The sequence below is a fragment of the Girardinichthys multiradiatus genome, chromosome 2, assembly GCF_021462225.1.
Source record: "Girardinichthys multiradiatus isolate DD_20200921_A chromosome 2, DD_fGirMul_XY1, whole genome shotgun sequence".
NCBI classification, from domain to species: Eukaryota; Metazoa; Chordata; class Actinopteri; order Cyprinodontiformes; family Goodeidae; genus Girardinichthys; species Girardinichthys multiradiatus.
Genome location: NC_061795.1, coordinates 39517892 through 39535452, shown reverse-complemented (window position 1 = coordinate 39535452; position 17561 = coordinate 39517892). Strand labels below are relative to the sequence as shown.

Genomic DNA, 17561 nt, shown 5'->3' with positions numbered 1-17561 from the left:
TTCTTAGCTAAATACTAGTCTAAGCCCATACTTCGAACGCTTAGTCTGTAATTTTCCAATTTATGCAGTTTAGAACAATATAGTCTGGGATACTATTATATTTGTCTTTATACACACACATAATATGAAACTGGGGATATCCAAGCTAATCATGATACTTTACAACTGGTTAAACTGTGAAGTGCTGCTGTTCTTCTCTGCTGTTGCTGCTAAGTCACAAGATAAGGGTGTTTATTTGTTTGTAAATTGTGTTAGTTTGTTTTTATATTTTATTTGTTAACAGAGTGCCACCCTGGATTTTCCTGTACCATGTATAATGGCAGTAAAGATCCTTTATTCTTTGCCATAGGTGTTCTAATCAAGTCCTCCTGGCAGAAAATGTCATGTTTGAACATTTTATTGGTCGTCTGAATCCTCAGGACATGGAGTCCAAAGCTGGGGGAGAAGGTCCACAATCAAGACGGGCTTCCAAAATGGATGATGGGGTAAGATGGATGGCATCCATGTTATCCATTCAGAAAAAAAAAAACCCAAATACATTATGGAAAAATGAACCAATAACAAAGTAGTGGCCTCCACCAGTAGAGCAATAAACTGGACCACATGATAGAAAATAAAGTTCCACTGAAAAATCCACAGAGGGCTTCGTTTTACCAGCTAGACCGACAAACCAGCCCAGATGAACTGCTGTGTGTCACAAAGCCAAACACCACCAGGAATCTCTTCTAATTGAAGAGTTCTTGCTATTGGGGCTCAGTGACCTAGAGAATATTAGATAGGTTGATAATATGGCTGATCTTATTACTAAGTAATGTTATGCAGTAGATGGCTAGTTATTTTAGTTATTAGCTGTAACTGTTAATTTGTATCACTATAAATAATAAAAAAAAAAACACTTTTTTGGTGGATTTTTGGGTGTAAGTAGCAAGCTGTACTATTCTTAGAGTATTAGGATTTAGACTCTGATAATTTGTACACTCATTTAATTTAATTTATAATTTTATCAGAATTAATTAAATATAAAAATCTGATTTAAGAGTTGCGATAGGTTTTCAGTGACCTGCTTAGGTTGCTAAAATACCACAGAAGTTACTTATATCTAACAACAAAATACCCTGTTGCACAAGAGTTTTATTTCTTTTTGTATCCCCTCAGGGAGCTGAGAGGAGGCAGAGGCCTCAGTCCAACTTATCAGAGCTCCTCCAGCTGCTGACATTGGAGCAAAGACTTTATGTGGCACAGAGAGAACTAACTGAGACACAGACAGACCAGGAAAAGCTCAAAACGAAATATGAGAGAATTACGGATAACTACAAGGTTACAACAAACTTTTTCATGCGCACAATTTACATGCTTGGAGGACATTTGTTCAGCGGTTCTGCTTTGTTTTCTAGTCCTCTTTGAAAGAAGCTGAACTGCGTTTAACTGAGATCAAGAAGGCCAAGAAAGCGTTTGAACGCAGATTCTTAAAGCCTACAAATCACAGTCGTCTGGAAATGAACGAGCCAGAGAAGGTGCTCCAGTACATTGAAGACAAATCAAAGGTAAAATCTGGTTTAATTTAAATAATATCAAGACAACATTTGTACTAATTTTGCACCTTTGTCTCCATGTGACAGTCTTATAGAAATGTCAGGAATATTGACATTATTAATGCCATTCGCTAACATCCATATCATTTTATTTATGTGTTTTTTTTTTTAAATCATTTTAGAGGTTAAAAGATGCATTGCTGAGATATTTACTTACCTTTGTGGTTTGTTAATGCACCCTTTCTACCAACTATCCATGCCAATTATCTATCTCTTTTTCACTTAATTTATCATGTTCTTGCAAATATTGAAATGGACTAAAACAGGTCACCCAGTTGGAAAAGTTTAATCAGAAGAATCAAGCATTGAAAGTCCAAGAGATGAAGCTCCTGCAGCAGCTCCAACAGAAAAAAGAGAAGAGAAAAGCAGAAGATGAGGTAGAGAATGAAGTGAGAATGTTGACAGAGATGTGGAGAAGGTTGTAGTAATTTGAAACATACAGGGTTCTTATAACGTCGGGAAAACTAGGAAAATGTTTGGAATTTGATAAGAAAACACGAGTATGGAATAAAAGTTGTTCTTCTGTCCTTCCTTTGTTTCTCCCTCATTTATTTCTTTCCTCCCTTCTGCACTTAATTGTTTCCCTCCTTTGTTTTGTCCTTCTGTCCTTGTACTAGCTTTTTTTTTTTCTGTCCATCCTTACCTCCTTGTATCCTACCTTTCCTTCTTTTCATTCCTTCTGTGTCTTACCTCTCTTTCTTCCTTTTGTCTTTCATTCTTTCTTCCAGTTTCTGTTTTTTTCAGGTTCCACGTTTAACCACTATTGAAATATTTTCTATAAATTCATAGTAAACTTTAGTATTTTATATTTTAAAATCAGCATAAATAAATGAGAACTCCAGACAGTTGAGTCTTAAAAAAGTGGAAAATTTTCAATGAAAAATTTGAAAAAACCCTGAATATATGATGTATTAAAAGATTGTAGGACCTATTGAGTAGCTTATTCAATTATTGCCTAACTTTTCCTTGTTGGAAAATGAATGTAGGTGTTTCTTTCAATTAGGTATTTTTCCAGGAATTCACTGAACTTCAAATGGACAAAAGCCTTAATGAACTTCAACACAACAGTTCTAAAGTTCAGCGTCTCCTCAGCTCACACAAGGTAACTTTATGTAAAAACAAATGATGCCATCTGTCCTATATGTAACGTATAACATTTTAACAATAAAGTTTGTCTTAAATGATTCAAATCTGCATCTCTTTGTGTATTTGGGATCAGGAGAAGCTGCAGAGGTTAACACTGGAGTCCACGGAACTGAGCAATGACATTTCTAAAAGAACGGAAATACTTGCAAAACTTGAGAAGAAGATACAGCATGCGGCGAAGGTTGTTAAAAATAATCAAACTTTAAGAGCTGAAATTTTGAAGCCATATTCAGTCATATTCAATAAATTCAAATATGCATTCAGATGAGGCCTGTTTGTCAAATTAAAAGTGTCTTTTGAAAATAACAGCCATTAAATGATTATTAAACATACCTTCCATTAACCCCACATTTCTATATTCAAAATATTTTTTATTGGTCTGATATAATATTCTGACTATAAATGTTGTGTTTTCATTAGCTGTAAGCAGAAAAACATCATTCTGTGTGTAATTAGTCTATATCATGTATTTCAGTTAGTGAATGGAGTTGCTGCAATAAATTAACTTTTCAGTCATTTTTCTAATTTATTAAATAAGATTGTATACCCTACCAACTATCAAGTGAAGTATTGTTTATAGCAGTAGATGTCAAAAAGTATCCAAATTCTTCGTATTATTACAAGTTTGACAAAGTTCCGTTTTGATAAACATAAAAAATGTTTTTGTTTTTTTTCAAATTCATGAATTTCCCATTTAGTTAATTGGTATGAAAAATCTGCTTTCCTTTCCTTTAGGAACGTTTAAAGGCAGAGGGCCTCAACAAACTCCTGCGCAAAGAGCTCACAGATTATCAGGCTCCTGATATCACAGAGTATATTTATGCCAAGGAAAAACACAAGAAGCTGCTACAAAGCATTCACCACTGGGAGAGAAAAGTTGGAATTGCTGAGGTAAATATATCTTTTATTCCTACCCGGCTTTGCTGTGTCTCCTAGTAATGGCTTACTGGATTCTGTCCTATGTGCAATAAGAACAAATGGGGGTATTGTTTCTTTTATTTCACTTTCAGTAACCAAATATAGTTGTCTGGCTGGGGAAAAATCTGCTGTGTGATTGTACCCAAAACAACACAATCTCTGTTTTTACTAGATGGCCTTGAAGACTCACAGTAGGGAGTGGAGAAAACAGAGAGTCGCTCGTACTCCTGCAAACAGTACAGAGGCTGGAAGTCGGTATGGCGAACATCAGATCTCAGTAAAGCTCCCACACATAGCAAAAGATAGCACTTAAGTTAAAGTAATGGACTCCGTACGTAACGGTGAAGTCAAACTATGTCAGAAATAACAAAAAGTTGATACTCTGTCAAGAGCTAATCTTAGCATTGAATTAAATTCAATTCAGTTCAGTTTTATTTATGTAGCACCAATTCACAACACACTTTACAAGGCATTTCAGTCGAATCATAGAAATTTTAAGTCAGGTACATACATTCAAATTAATCCTAACTATCACACAGTGCAGTCAGATTCAGTTTATTATTATTCAAATTGGTTAAAAAGTTTTTCTATCTAAGGAAACCCAGCAGATTGCATCCAGTCAGTGACTTGCAGCATTCACTCCTCCTGGATGAGCATTTAGAGACAGTGGACAGTCACTGGCGTTGACTTTGCAGCAATCCCTCATACTGAGCATGCATGTAGCGACAGTAGAGAGGAAAAACTCCCTTTTAACAGGAAGAAACCTCCAGCAGAACGAGGCTCAGTTTGAGCGGCCATCTGCCACGACCGACTGGGGGTTTGAGAGAACAGAGCAGAGACACAAAAAGAACAAAGAAGCACTGATCCAGGATAACTTATGGGAATGAAAAGTAAAACATTAATGGTTGTAGCTCCTTTATTGGCTTCATTTAGGAATGCAGGATAAGTAGCGTAAAACCAGTGTGAAGATGTGAAGACGTAGTGTTTTGTTTGCTATTTGTTTTGTTTATTTAAATATCTTCAATGAAAAAGATGTACAACATACAGGTCCTTCTCAAAAAATTAGCATATTGTGATAAAGTTCATTATTTTCCATAATGTCATGATGAAAATTTAACATTCATATATTTTAGATTCATTGCACACTAACTGAAATATTTCAGGTCTTTTATTGTCTTAATACGGATGATTTTGGCATACAGCTCATGAAAACCCAAAATTCCTATCTCACAAAATTAGCATATTTCATCCGACCAATAAAAGAAAAGTGTTTTTAATACAAAAAACATCAACCTTCAAATAATCATGTACAGTTATGCACTCAATACTTGGTCGGGAATCCTTTTGCAGAAATGACTGCTTCAATGCGGCGTGGCATGGAGGCAATCAGCCTGTGGCACTGCTGAGGTCTTATGGAGGCCCAGGATGCTTCAATAGCGGCCTTTAGCTCATCCAGAGTGTTGGGTCTTGAGTCTCTCAACGTTCTCTTCACAATATCCCACAGATTCTCTATGGGGTTCAGGTCAGGAGAGTTGGCAGGCCAATTGAGCACAGTGATACCATGGTCAGTAAACCATTTACCAGTGGTTTTGGCACTGTGAGCAGGTGCCAGGTCGTGCTGAAAAATGAAATCTTCATCTCCATAAAGCTTTTCAGCAGATGAAAGCATGAAGTGCTCCAAAATCTCCTGATAGCTAGCTGCATTGACCCTGCCCTTGATAAAACACAGTGGACCAACACCAGCAGCTGACACGGCACCCCAGACCATCACTGACTGTGGGTACTTGACACTGGACTTCTGGCATTTTGGCATTTCCTTCTCCCCAGTCTTCCTCCAGACTCTGGCACCTTGATTTCCGAATGACATGCAGAATTTGCTTTCATCCAAAAAAAGTACTTTGGACCACTGAGCAACAGTCCAGTGCTGCTTCTCTGTAGCCCAGGTCTGGGGAATGCGGCACCTGTAGCCCATTTCCTGCACACGCCTGTGCACGGTGGCTCTGGATGTTTCTACTCCAGACTCAGTCCACTGCTTCCGCAGGTCCCCCAAGGTCTGGAATCGGCCCTTCTCCACAATCTTCCTCAGGGTCCGGTCACCTCTTCTCGTTGTGCAGCGTTTTCTGCCACACTTTTTCCTTCCCACAGACTTCCCACTGAGGTGCCTTGATACAGCACTCTGGGAACAGCCTATTCGTTCAGAAATGTCTTTCTGTGTCTTACCCTCTTGCTTGAGGGTGTCAATAGTGGCCTTCTGGACAGCAGTCAGGTCGGCAGTCTTACCCATGATTGGGGTTTTGAGTGATGAACCAGGCTGGGAGTTTTAAAGGCCATAGGAATCTTTTGCAGGTGTTTAGAGTTAACTCGTTGATTCAGATGATTAGGTTCATAGCTCGTTTAGAGACCCTTTTAATGATATGCTAATTTTGTGAGATAGGAATTTTGGGTTTTCATGAGCTGTATGCCAAAATCATCCGTATTAAGACAATAAAAGACCTGAAATATTTCAGTTAGTGTGCAATGAATCTAAAATATATGAATGTTAAATTTTCATCATGACATTATGGAAAATAATGAACTTTATCACAATATGCTAATATTTTGAGAAGGACCTGTATATTTAGAATGTTGCTCAAAATCTTAAGATGATTAATTTCTCATGTAGTCATCCCACCATTCCCATTTCACTGAGTATTTGTATACATTCATCTCATTTACTTGATTCAAAAAATATAATTTTAAAATCTTTTAATGTATATAAATGATACAAGAAGTTATTCAAGCTTTTGAAAACACTGGAGTGTCTGAAATAATTTATAATAATTGCATTTTTATTAAATGTGATGTCTATAAACAGTGCCTTGCAAAAGTATTCTAAATTAAACTTTACAACCACAAACCTCAACGGATTGTATTGGGATTTTATGTGATAGACAAACACAAAGTAGGATATGATGGTAAAGTGGAAGAAAAATGAAACGTTTGTGATGAAGAATGAACAAAAAATTCAGTCTCTTGATGTGCAAAGCTGATAGAGTCATTCTAAAGATTTGCAGCTGTAATTGGAGTGAAAGGTGGTTCTACAAAGAATCGACTCAGGGGGACGGAGTACAAATACGGCCAGACTTTTCAGGTTTTTTATTCATAAAAAATCTGAAATACATGTGTCCTTTTTCCTTCCGTTACATGATCATACACTACTGTCTGTTGGTCTATCATACAAGACCTCAATAAAATACATTCATGTTTTAGCTGTAATGTAACAAAATGTAAAGAAAGTTAGCGAGATTATTTTTGCAAGGTCTTGTCTTTTTTTGTCTTCTTTGCGAAATATTTTATCATTTATGGCAATTTGCTTTGTTTTTATGCTTATAGATCAGTGTGCATGAAATAAAGATAAATAATACTATTATTATTATTCAGTGGAATCTGTTGTTAAATGTAAGCCAATATTTTGTAAACTGAACTAAAACAGTATTTGACAAACGTTTTTTATTTTACTGAGTGTCCGGATGTTTGTGTGTCTTACCTGTGCAAAGACTCCCTCAATGATGTCCCATAAATAAACTGAAGCTATTGAAAAAAACAGTAAAAATCCACCTCGGATTCAACAAACTATTTCCTTTATTCAAAAAACAAATGTCCATGGAAAGAACTTTAGATGTTGTGATGTTACATGCCATATATACAGTTATATACATAAAAGTGCAATGTCACAATGTGTAAGCTGGTTAATATTTTTTTCTGCCATATAGCCGTTTGAGAAATGTCACTGAGTTTCAGCACATTCCTACTTGCTACACCGCATTTTACTGAAAACTGCAGCATCTACTTTGAAAACGCAACAAGACAGATGTCTGAAGTTCCCACTTAAACATTTTCAAAGGCACTTTCACAAGTACATACTACTGATGTACAGAACAGACTAGTTCACCAACAGTTTTACGGAGTCCTATGGTTGATCGTGTTACATGGCGACCAGAAAATAAAAACACATTTTCTCTTGTATACAACTGGCTTCATACTGCTGCCTTTGTTTTCCACAACATAGGCTCTAAGTGATTTTAACCCTCCAAAAACAAACAAAAAATTAAAATTTATATAAAAATAAGGTTATTAACCCAGAAATTAACTTTTGATCCATACAGACTGGTTTTTAGTCAAGTCAAAGATGGTGTAAACCTGCCTTTAGAGAGCATTGGCTATTCTTGCAAACCAACTTCGTTCTGTGTAGAATAAAACACGAAGGACGTGCACCCAGCTGTTGTTTCTATATTACAGAGGCTGGAAAAAAAGGCAAACAGAACTGCTGAAGTCTGGCACCAACAAATTTCTGAGGCTATTGCATCTTGAAGATTTTGTTCAGCAGCAGAGCGATGTGCCGTCTTTTATTTATTTTTTTCTTGTTCCATGTAATTTAGTTCATCAAATTTATAAATCCACACAGGAGTAATACCAGTCCAAGAGAAATAATTACAAACAAAAAAAAAACAACATAAGCGACATGCTCACCTGAACAGAACACATACTGTAAGGCTCAACGCAAACTGCTATATTCGGTCTCCCTCACAGACAGAAGCAGAATGAGGAGGGTGACTGTATGACGAGGCGTTCACACTAACAGTCATAGGGTCCATGGCTACCGGCAGCACGCTGCCTTAAGTCTATACACATCTGTGAATGTGGAGATTCAACATCCATGCTTCAGCTTTTACACTCGTGCCTTTGGATAGATAAAGACCAAGGCATACAGAGGGCTATGACGTGGTCCGCATCGTGTGATAAAATGTTTGTGGTCATCGTTCACACTCATTATTGACACATATACTAAGGCATACATACAGCTTTGGGTATAGATGCATACAGGTTCACAACAAAGTAGTGGTTTTATCCAGTTCTTATATCTTCTTTCTTGCATTATACAAAAAAGTTTCATAAATCTGAGTGAGGCTAGGAAAGAGGCGATCTCTATACTTACACTAGACACTTTCTAAGACAACTGATCTCACACCTTGCAGAAAATAAAATGAAAGAAGCTGCTGTTTACATGCTACAGACAGGAAGGGTCCAAGTTTCAGTCCTTTGAATTTATTAACAGAGTACCGTTAATAAATAAGTTATTTAGGGCTCCTCGGACACATGATGGGCAATACTTTATTGTCCAGCACCGTTTTAAAATTAGAAAGTTAAAATCGGTTACATCCCGAGTTGAGTGTTTAAGATTGTTGAAGTGATTCACATCTTCAAGGGCACACCCTGGTATGAACAAAATGATCCTTTTGTTTCTGCCACTGTGGTCGCGCCAGTTCTCTCTTTAGGCTTCCTCTACAAGTACTTGTTTTAGTTCTTTATCAACCTGTAAACCAAACTAAATCTAAAGTTTCAAGGAAGATGCTGTGATTTGTTCCAATTCGCCTTATAGTGTATGGTAGGTAGTAACCTAAGCATATTAAAATAAAACTGCCAATATTGAGGCAGACGATTCGCTCGGCTAACAATCAAGTCTACAATGTAACTACAACCTATAATTACAGAGGTTACAAAGATCATTTGGATCTTGTCCTTCTCGGTGTCTTGAAGACACAGGTGGAAGTTCACAACCCGTCAGAAATGGGTTGAGGGTTTTCTCTGTTTTCCTTTTTAGAGCTTACATGGTACAGGATTTGTCTAGAGAGTCCTGAGCAGGCCCAGCAGGAGGCTGCGGGGCCTGATTGGACTTAGGCATGACCATTGGTTTAGGCCTCAAAGCAGGGGGTTTCAGCTGCACTCCCATGCGCGGGGCCACCATAGGCTTGAAGGTGCTCATGGCCTCGCTGGAGGAGCTGGTGCTGCGGCGGATTGGTGGCTCAGTGTTGGCAGTTGATCGCAGCATGATGCCGTGGATAGGGCTCAGGGACTCGTTGGAACTTGCCATAGTGGGACCCCCTCCACCGCTGCCGGCGGTCTGTCGCTGCTCCAGGGTGTCCAGCACCACGTCAGGGGCGTGTTTAGCTGAGCTTTGCCGCTCCAGCTCGCGCAGCTCATTTAGAGCAGTGTTCATGGTTTCCTCTATGTCCTGCAGAACACAAAGAGTTGAAGAGAGGTAAGGAGTATGGAAAATTACGCACAATTAACTGGGGGTTAAAACTGACTAAATGAGCTATAAAGTAAAATGTAATTTACAAAAGGAGAAAGTTAAAGTGCTTCTAGCCAAAACGTTAAGTATACAAAAACGACAAATCCTATCCTATTTTAGAGCCAGAAAACCCAGACATGCTGAAAATATGATAAAAGATGGGTAGGGTGCCAGTTTATTAGGTCTCCAAGCTACTGCTCTCATTTCACATGACTTCCTACATGTCTTAACACAGCTAAATAGGAAAAGTTGTAAGAATAAGGAGAACACCATGCATGCTTTCTACTATACATGCAGAGAGCCAGAGGAAATATCCCTATCTTCATGCTGACTTTCTACAGCAAAGATGCAGAGATGATGAAAAAAATGTAATCTGAGCATTCTCACAGTAGTCAGGCAGACAGCCTAGCACAATCTTAAGTACCCTATGTGACCTCTGGAATTGCCTCTGAGCTTTTATATAACTGCCTTTTACCGATCCACTATTTATATGTATATATATATATAGTCAAATACAGAGACTGAAAAACTCAACAACTGCGTTCATACTAATATTTTTACTGTTTAAAATGTTTTTACACCATTATGAGAACTACAGAATTTCTGCTGGAAGAGTCCCAATGCCAGGCTGTGCTCCCTGCTGTCTGCCTGTGAAGCTAATTGTTTGCGTGGACGTAGCACACAGACACAGTAGCAGCCAGAGGAAGCAGAAGACAGGGACTGACTATGTTTTTACAGGGCAGGGCAGGGCTTTGATGGTGGAGGGAGCTGCGGTCTGGTCGCCGCTCGTCCCGCGCTGACCTGTGCGATGGTCTCCGGGTCCAGGGGCTTGCCCCCGTGGTGGTGATGGCCGTCAGTGAAGCCCATGTACTGGCCTGAAGATGTGGAGCGGCGGATTGGCGGGCTTTCCATCTTCTTCAGGGATTCGTGACGGCTGATATTTGTCAGGCTGCCGTGGCCAGTGCGCCGCCGCCGCTCGGGGCTGTCCATCGGCATGTGGTTGTGGCTTCTCATCATATCCCTTGGGCTGAAGTGGCCCAGAACTGGAGAGCCCATCTCCGGGGTCCCACCGTGGCCCTGCTGGGACGGATGCAGCATGCAGTGAACGTTGCTGGGGCGGGCTGGGGGACGGCGAGTTGGTGGGTCTGATCTTTTTCTGTGCCTGTGGGGATAGAAGCATGAGACAGAAAAGATACAGTAACATAATCTTTTACATTTTACAATCTGTTACATCCAAATATTTCACAGAAGATAAACAGCTTAGAAGAAACACTTTTGTTTTGGAATAATCGAACGATGATTTAGGTTGTTGAATTGTTCGGACTAGAATAGATAATGAATTCTCAAAACATCTATATTAGTTTATAAAACACATCACATTGTGAGATGGATCCTAAAGGCCAAACTTCTACTGTCTGGAGCTTTGCCAGAATCTAAAAATAAACATACCGAGTCTCATGAACCTTTTTTGATAAACCTTTCTCTATGTGAGAAAATTGTCAAGTTCCCACTTTCATGTGAGCAGACCGTAGGCTTCCACCTTCAGATATTAACACAGCAGTAAAGGAAAAGACAAAACAAATTGGAATAATTTATTGTATGAAGGTTTGGGAATGGCCTCCTCAAAGTCTCAAAGATGCAGTGGCGTTGACTTAAACAGGCTGTTAAAACAGGCTGCAAGTTGGCACATGCTCCCACCTAGAGTGGCACAACCAGTTCAAGTCACAATCCACAACTGGAAACAAAATCAAGTTGAGAAAGTTCTATTCAACTAGCTTAAGACATTGTGTGAGTTAAATACGTTATTTAGTGAGTAAGTTAAGTTATTTTGCATTATTAATGTTGGTCTTAAATTTTATTTGTATTGTTCTTAGAAATGTCTTAAAATCTTCAGTTGACTTAACAGGAACCTGTAGAAACCCTGCAGTTTATTTTATAAATGACATTTACAGTTTGTGCGGCTTTGTTCGGTCACATTATCTGTATAAAGCTCAACAGGTTTGAATTAATTCCCTCTGTTACTCCATTTGAGGCCCGACCCAGTGACCTCACCTTTGTAACACTGAATACCTGTGCTTAAGGTTTAGGGAACCTCACCAAACCTCTGATTAATCTCACTTTGTAGTACACCCCTCTGTTCTCCATTAAGGTTGTTTTGCAAAGGAGGCACAGCATGTCTGGATGTTAGCCAGAGGAGGGACGTCTGGAGTTCATCAGAGCACTAAAACACGCTCCCTGGAAGAATCTGCAGCTGTCGAAGCAGCACCTCTGTCCTCTGTGTGAACCTGGACCGGCTTACTCAAAACAACACCTATTCTGACAGGCCTGTACTCGTAATACAGAGACAGAGAGCAGGGCATAAATGTTCCTTTAACCTCCCACTACAATGCACTAGGTTGCAACAATTTTACATCTTCTCCCTTTAGACATTTGTTTTACTCCATACAAGGCAGAAATTGTAGGACATTCAACTTATAATGGCTCAAGTAGGCTCAACATTTTTATAATGTGTAATACCTAAGTCTTCTGTAATAGCTGTAATGTTTAAACAATGCTCCTGTTATTAGCATCATCATTTTCAAAATAGTGAAACAGCTTCATGACCAAATTTTATTCTAACTATAAGAAACATTAAAAACTGAAATCAGGTTTCTCTTTTAAAATGGGTAACAATATTTAGCAGTTAATATTGTATTCTCTGAAAAGCCCACAAATTAAAATATTAGATCAATGATATCTGGTAACTGATGTATGTAGGATCAATGATTTCAATTTGTTCCCTGTGATGAACAAGAAGTGAATTACCCAGCCGCTAATCACTTCCTGGAGACAAATGGCTTCCATTTGAGAGTTTACATCTGCCTAATAAGTGCTGTCTGAGCCATAATCATTAAGATTTAGAAGCAGCTTCATTACTGTGCTACACAAGAAGCAATAATAAGTACAGAACTAATGGACCATGAGGGTTTTAAGAAAGAGGATTCAAAAGCTAGATGCAAAGCTACACAATTTAGCAATGTTGTTACAAAATTACATTATTGCATTACTGATAACATGATCCAAGAAGTCTCAGATAAAAAAAAAAACGGAAAGGAGTTTTAGTCGGACGTTTATATACACTTATCAGCAGCATGAATTTGCTTGGTGTCCTGTCATGGATGCTGCTTTTAAACAGTCCACACATTTTTCAATAAGTTTGATGTTGTGGCCATTTCAGAAGCACTGGCAGCGAAACAGACCCTCAGCGTGATACGTCTACCTACATGGTTTATAGCTGGCAGATTGTTCTCAGGCTCTAAAGGCTCCCCCTGCCTACCATAAACATACCGTACTTCTTGTCATTCTTGCCAGATAACTCAATCTGTGTCTCTTCTGACCACATAACCTTTTTCTAGAATGTTTTTGGCTTGTCTAAGCGGGTACCTCCAGGTTTCAGCTTGGCTTATAATTGTCGATTTTGGAGAACGCACTTTTCCTTGGTCAGCACCATCAGCACCCTCTCTTGCCTTGTTGATCCTTCCACTGTGGAGATGGACACTAAAGTGCCAGCAGTTTGCAGTTCATGGTAGATTTTAGCATTGGTGGTTGCTAGATTGTTGCTGTTCTTAACCAGTTTACTGTCATCTGAGGGTGACCATTACAGCCTGATGATTGAAACTTGGGTACAGTTGGATATTTCAACAGAACAAAGATCAGAAAAAGAGTTTTGAAATGGATAAAGGAGGCTATCATTCCACTTCTGGGATGTCCTTGTGATGTCAAACCTTTGGAAAGGCATGGTTCATGCCAAAACATGCACCTATTTAAATGACCTCTCCCATTTAAAGGTCGAATATCAAGCCAGAATTATCTCTGGACCTTTATTGTTACAAAAAGCATTTATTTTTTTCTTTCTATGGGGCAAAGACACAAACATTGGTGGGGTGTGGTTTGGTATTTGAGCCTGTAGGAATAATTTTGACCCCATTTGGATGAAAGAAAATCCCCAATAAAATAAAACTAGAGCACCCAATTCTCATGATTAAAAATAATGAATGTTATATGTTGCAATTTAAGTTCAGAAAAAAAAGAACAGTTTAACTAAATCATTAAAAGCCTCAAATTACCATGACTTCCATGCCCCATCTTTTTTCTGACTGCAATGAAGATTTTGTAAACAACAGCAGGAGCAACTCAGAAACAGCAGGTGGCGCAGTGCACATTCATATAAGTAGCCTTCCACCGGGACAAAGTGTACACTTGCTGTTAGTACACTGACAGCTCACTCACTGCCTATTACTGCTTTAGGGGATAAAGGAAAGGATTTATCATGAAATAGTCTACAAGTTTTTCATCAAATCAAAAAACTGACAGACAGCTCTGGTCACATAATTGTGACCCCTTCTCCACCTATAGGACCTTTGAGGTCGATCAGGAAGGTGTACTGTTGATTAAGAGCACCAGGAAAATGAATGATCTAAATTAAGTCTGGTAAACTAAGGAAAGAGGTGGTTATCACCTGTGCCAAAGTAACAGCAAGGGTGTTGTTGACGTAATCAAAGATAAAAGGATGACTTAATCAGTTATATGCTTTACTTGCATACTAGCTGCTGTAGGGCTGCAAATATGGGCAGCATGAATCATCAACATTTCAACACAGACGAAGAGGGAGTGAGTAAAATAGCAGTTCATGTATTTGGCAAGAGCAAGTACTAGTCATACACCTCAAGGTCATTTAATCCAGCAGAAGAGGAAAGACAGAAGAAGACTAAATACTGGCATCCGACCAGAAAACACAGCCAAAAAAGACTTGAGATGTTATTGGATATGTCTGTGTCATTCCTTTAGGGGGTGATTCCTCCAGGTGAACAAATAGATACTCCTACAATCTAAAAGGAACTGTCTGGACAGGGTTGATTAGGAAAAAAGCAGTGGGTCAAGAGAAGTTCACTGTGATTAGGCTTAGAGAGGCCAGGAGAGGAAAAACAATGATTAGGTGCATGCTTTCCAACACTTTCCAATCCAAGAAGATATAAACATATCTTAAAAAAACTATTGGGTGGTGTATGTTTTTTAAATCGCATTAAACACTGTTTTAGTCACACTTATGTGAGGAAGGGTGGGCCCAGTAAACAGTATTATACTCAAAGATTGTTTTCTGTGGTGTTTTTACGAACAAATAAAAACTCAGCTGAATAACAAAGCAGGGATTCCCACTACAGGATTTCCCAAAACACAAAAACACACTAAAGGAAAAAAAAACTGCTTTGTATGTATTGGGTTGATGAGATCACAGGAGGCTGATCAGCTTGCATTAATAAACTCTAAGGCAGACGTTCGACTTCTGACAGATTTCAGTTTAGATTCTGAAGCATTTTAGTTGCGTCTGATCTATAAAAAAATCAGCTTTATATGTTCACCCCCATGACCCCAGAAAAACGTGGAAGGAAAAGCTGAAGCAACCCGATGATGACAATGAACTGGAACAAATCTGATACACTACTGCTAAAGTGTTTCATCTTTCATCTGATTGGTTTGCTTGTATCACCATAATCGTAATTCAAACAACTTCTTGGTTTCTGACTGCGGAGTAATAAGATTATTTCTCTTAATTCTTCCCTCTGGTGGTCAAAGTCAGTCAGTCAGACAATCATTTTTAGTGGTAGCAGCTGCAAGTTTCTGGAAATCCATGCAGTGTTTTCATATATGGCCTAAACATTTTTGCTGGTACCATACAGACTACCAGTTGAACCGCTTTTAGGGAGGAATTTGATTTTAAAAAAATCATGAGAAAAAATAAGAAAAACCAACCCTAAAACTAAAACTGTATGTAGTCAAAAGAACTCTGATGAGTTGCTGTATGCCTTATGTGATGTCACCAGAGACACAGATCTCTGGACGCTTGTTTCTGGGATGGCAGATTTTATCATGACTAAATATTGATTTCGAACAAAATAGCAAAAACAAATAGAAAAACTGACCTTTTCTATATGTGACAAACAACATGTAAAGTGTATTTGTTTGATTTCACAATTTGCACCGACAGGGTTTTTAATTGTGGAAGTTGTTTAAAGTCTGCCCCAACAGTTTATAACCAGCATACCTGGCGATATAGGCTTCAGAGATCCTGGTGTCGGTGGGTGAGCTGACGTCCTTTCCTGAACATTTATCTTCTCCTGCATGGCCACTGCTGGCCTCACTGTCAGCCTTCTGACTCAGGCTGTCAGAGAAGTTGTCATCACTGAGAAGCAGAGACATTGTGACATTGAGACATGGAAAGAGCAAGAGGAAGTGACAGACAGACCAGAAAGGAATAGCCCGGGATAAAAAATAATGAAATCAGCAAATCAGCCATTCTTTCGAATTTGCAGTTCCTCAATAACAGTGTTTGATATCATTTTTCCTGCAAGTCAGCATCCTTCCACCGCCTTCCAAAGTCCGGAGAGTCAGATGAGTCATGGTGCTTAGCCTTTTAGTATTCTGTTGATGCTCTGCAACGCTGACACGCACACATACATACACAGCACAGCTGGATGGGATTCAGTGAGGTATATGACTGGATACTGGGTACAGTTGGTGCCTGTCAGATGGCTCTAATCAGACCTACTGAGCTGCACTGCTGTCTCTCATACTATGCATCAGACAATTAATCATTTAGTGTACCTGCGCAACTGCAGAACTAAGAACAGGTAATAGAAAGCTTGGACTGTGCTTAAAAGACAGAAATAAACAATTAAGGAGGAGATGTGTCAAACAGTCTCTTGTTTGGAGAACAAGAATGTGCTTTCACACACTTCTTAGGCAGCTCAGTTTGTTACAACGCTTTAGGTCAGCTTGTACACCTCCAAATTTCCGTTTGCATTCATTAAGTAAGAAGACACTCAATCTGCAGTGAGCAAGCTGGTTAATTATTGATAAGGTTCATCTTGACACAACAGCAGCAGGGCAAAGAAGAGAAGAGGAAGCAACGAGAAGAAATATTAAATGGCCATTTTGTCGGCCAGCCACTAAGTGATTGCAGTGATTTTATTCCAGTCCTAACGAGACATTGAATCCAGTCCATTAGGCGCCAACAGTTGCAGAGGAAGAGTGGAAGAGTATCTGCTTGTTAGCGCTGAGTTTGACACAGTGACAGCAAGGCTGGTAAAGAGTCCTTGAGATGGAGAACACTCCACAGCTGAGCAGGGATGAGAGCGGTGGACAAGACAATGAGGCTGAAGGTCATCTGTGCGTGACATTTCAGTCAACTGATGGCTCACGGAGCAAAGTCAACAGGGATAAGATGGTATTTAACCCACAGAAGTAGGTTAGTTCCTCTCTAACTTAATATGTACAGATTTTCTAAGAGTTCATGTTGAAATGCATACATGTTGCACAACAATCAGGAATATATCGTTATCACGTCAGACTGTGCAATATTAATATTGCAAGGGAATGTTTGGAATGCAATGACTCGTTAGCTAATGTATGGCAAATGTCACGTTGCATGTTAATGTAATATTCAGCCTGCAGGGTGGAGACCCACGGCAGTAGATGCCCACACTTGACACAAGATGCTAAAGGTTACAGATGAGATAGAATGGATAATTTTCTATGGAAAATGTTGTCTTTTATTCTCACATGTAATGTAATATTTCATTTCTTTTTTTCTTCGTTTTTCTATAATGTTTTACGTTTGTTATTGAAATTTTCAACTTTTTTTATTTGATTTATTTATTCCTACATTTTTTTTATTAGTTAGCGAGTTTACTGATTGGTGAAGGATTCCTTGTTTAATCCGTTAAGGTAACACAGACCACAGCAGACATGATGAA

General features: G+C 38.9%; 2 protein-coding genes across 7 annotated transcripts in view; one reads left to right on the top strand and one right to left on the bottom strand.

Moving 5' to 3' along the window:
* Nucleotides 1–17561, top strand: part of ccdc113 (coiled-coil domain containing 113) — a 29580-nt gene that overhangs the window by 268 nt on the left and 11751 nt on the right. The window contains exons 2-10 of one of the 3 annotated variants that reach the window (XM_047391780.1): nt 350–485; nt 1156–1317; nt 1395–1544; nt 1859–1969; nt 2596–2694; nt 2812–2919; nt 3474–3629; nt 3829–3911; nt 11918–14146. In XM_047391780.1, the coding sequence (XP_047247736.1) occupies nt 350–485; nt 1156–1317; nt 1395–1544; nt 1859–1969; nt 2596–2694; nt 2812–2919; nt 3474–3629; nt 3829–3911; nt 11918–11993 (1081 nt within the window). In that variant the 3' untranslated portion in view covers nt 11994–14146. Of the gene's footprint in view, nt 1–349; nt 486–1155; nt 1318–1394; nt 1545–1858; nt 1970–2595; nt 2695–2811; nt 2920–3473; nt 3630–3828; nt 3912–11917; nt 14147–17561 lie in introns of those variants that run through there. The other 2 variants (XM_047391771.1, XM_047391790.1) reach the window with 2 other exon arrangements.
* The window catches only part of srgap1a (SLIT-ROBO Rho GTPase activating protein 1a), a 114551-nt gene continuing 104244 nt past the window's right edge, over nt 7255–17561 (bottom strand). For 2 of the 4 annotated variants that reach the window (XM_047391667.1, XM_047391677.1), the window contains exons 20-22: nt 15851–15988; nt 10570–10930; nt 7255–9708 (exon numbers count right to left, since the gene is read on the bottom strand). In XM_047391667.1, coding sequence (XP_047247623.1) covers nt 9301–9708; nt 10570–10930; nt 15851–15988 — 907 coding nt within the window. In that variant the 3' untranslated portion in view covers nt 7255–9300. Of the gene's footprint in view, nt 9709–10493; nt 10931–15850; nt 15989–17561 lie in introns of all 4 variants that reach the window. The other 2 variants (XM_047391695.1, XM_047391685.1) reach the window with 2 other exon arrangements.